This window comes from Branchiostoma floridae, chromosome 15 (genome assembly GCF_000003815.2).
Source record: "Branchiostoma floridae strain S238N-H82 chromosome 15, Bfl_VNyyK, whole genome shotgun sequence".
In the NCBI taxonomy this organism is placed as follows: Eukaryota; Metazoa; Chordata; class Leptocardii; order Amphioxiformes; family Branchiostomatidae; genus Branchiostoma; species Branchiostoma floridae.
The window spans coordinates 14,707,327-14,708,952 of record NC_049993.1 but is presented as its reverse complement, the minus strand read 5'-3'; the positions used below and the strand labels follow the sequence as shown (position 1 = coordinate 14,708,952).

Here is a 1,626-nt window from a genome sequence, read left to right as displayed (position 1 = left end):
ACATAACATCAACTGCTATTCAAGTAATGCTTGCGAGAAACCTGTATTTTTCCATTGCTTGTACTGTATGAATGCATGGCTTTGATAGCTTTTTTGGATCGTGTCCATGTAGTTTGAATATAGCATTATAATACTGTGTGTATTTTGTAAACGTAGTCTGCCATGCGATCTATCTACCTGGCACAATTCAAAAGTGTAACTGTTTAAAAAGTCACCATATGTCACCGAATCTTGAAGTTCAATGTCGCTGCCTGCTTTTTTACATCATATGGAAGACATTTCAAGATAGGAAAGCTTAAAATTTTCACGATGAGATGAAAACTGAGGGTAGACGTTTGTCTTCAGAAGTAAATATTTGCGTGCCCTGACGACAAAAGCAAAACAGGTAGCGCAATGTGTCACCGTCAGTCAAATCACGAGGCACGTAACCTAAAACCACGTACAGAAACCGTAGAGACCTTGAAAACCAATTTACGAACATTTAACGTCAGTAATTGAATTAGAAATTGCACTTCCTGTCCTTAATCAATGTTCGAGTGTAAGGTTGAAGTGAAGTATGAACGTTTTGTATGCGGTCATTCCCTACCGTGGCGTTGAACAATAGACTGTTTACGTCTCAGTATTGAGCAGTCGCGTTGGAGACAAAGAGAGTTTAGAGTATCACGGTTGCATGACGCATGCCTAAGTACAATCCCGCGATGAAAGAAACGCGCTAGCTTTGACAGCTATAGTCGAAACGTTCTGAAGTGTTATGGGTCAATTTGACACTCAAGCGATGCATTGCAAAGATCTTGTTGAATAGTTTTGTTCGAGATATGCTCGTTGGAAAAGAGTTGGGAACAAAAAATAGGAATAAAAGGAGGTGGGGCATTATTATCGGCTGGGGTCTCGTAGGGGTCATAGAAAATTTACAATAAAGTTTTATCTGAGTGCAGGTAATTTGATCAGCCCAAAGTCACCTTGAGTAAAGGGGTTGTCAGACACATGCCTGCATACGGCAGGCAACAGGGAACAACAGAAAATAACACAAAAGAAGGCTGGCCATGATACAGACAATGAAATTGTCAAGCATATTTTTCTAGAAGAGTCGTGTCAAGTTATAAGATATCGTCCAGCATTGTATTTCTTTTGATAGAATGATGGCAAATGTGCCACTTTGGGCACCATTTTCTGCAAATAAAAGTATAAAAAAAAAGTTACATATGAAACTTTGAATTACCCTAGAAATACATTCAAGAAATATTCTATCCTTGGAAATTTTAGCCACTGAATGCAAAATTTAATCAACCAATACTACATTGTGGGATTGTGGTTGTAACTTCAGACTTGCTGGAAAGGATGTAGATATTAAAAGTCTATTGTTTTGTCTATTTGATATGGACTACATGATTGTATTTTTTTGTGTTTTCAGGTTAAAGGCAGACAAGAGTTCCAGTTGAAAGTCAAGAACTTCGTGCCGCCACTGGTAAGTCAATTTTATCATACATGTAGTTTCAAAATTCAACTATTACAGACACATGACACATGTACAATTAAGTTTCAAAGACATGTTAGATTTCCTTGTAAACAAACATGTATGCTAAAAGTTCTCTGCAGGTTTTTGTTCAGGGACCATGAAGTTACAAT

At 37.6% G+C, this 1,626-nt stretch overlaps 1 protein-coding gene across 4 annotated transcripts in view; it reads left to right on the top strand.

The window, feature by feature from the left end:
- LOC118431695 (ensconsin-like) overlaps positions 1-1,626 on the top strand; it is a 34,394-nt gene that overhangs the window by 19,661 nt on the left and 13,107 nt on the right. For all 4 annotated transcript variants that reach the window (XM_035842956.1, XM_035842952.1, XM_035842954.1 and 1 more), the window contains exon 4: positions 1,412-1,465. In XM_035842956.1, the coding sequence (XP_035698849.1) occupies positions 1,412-1,465 (54 nt within the window). The remainder of the gene's footprint in view (positions 1-1,411; positions 1,466-1,626) is intronic.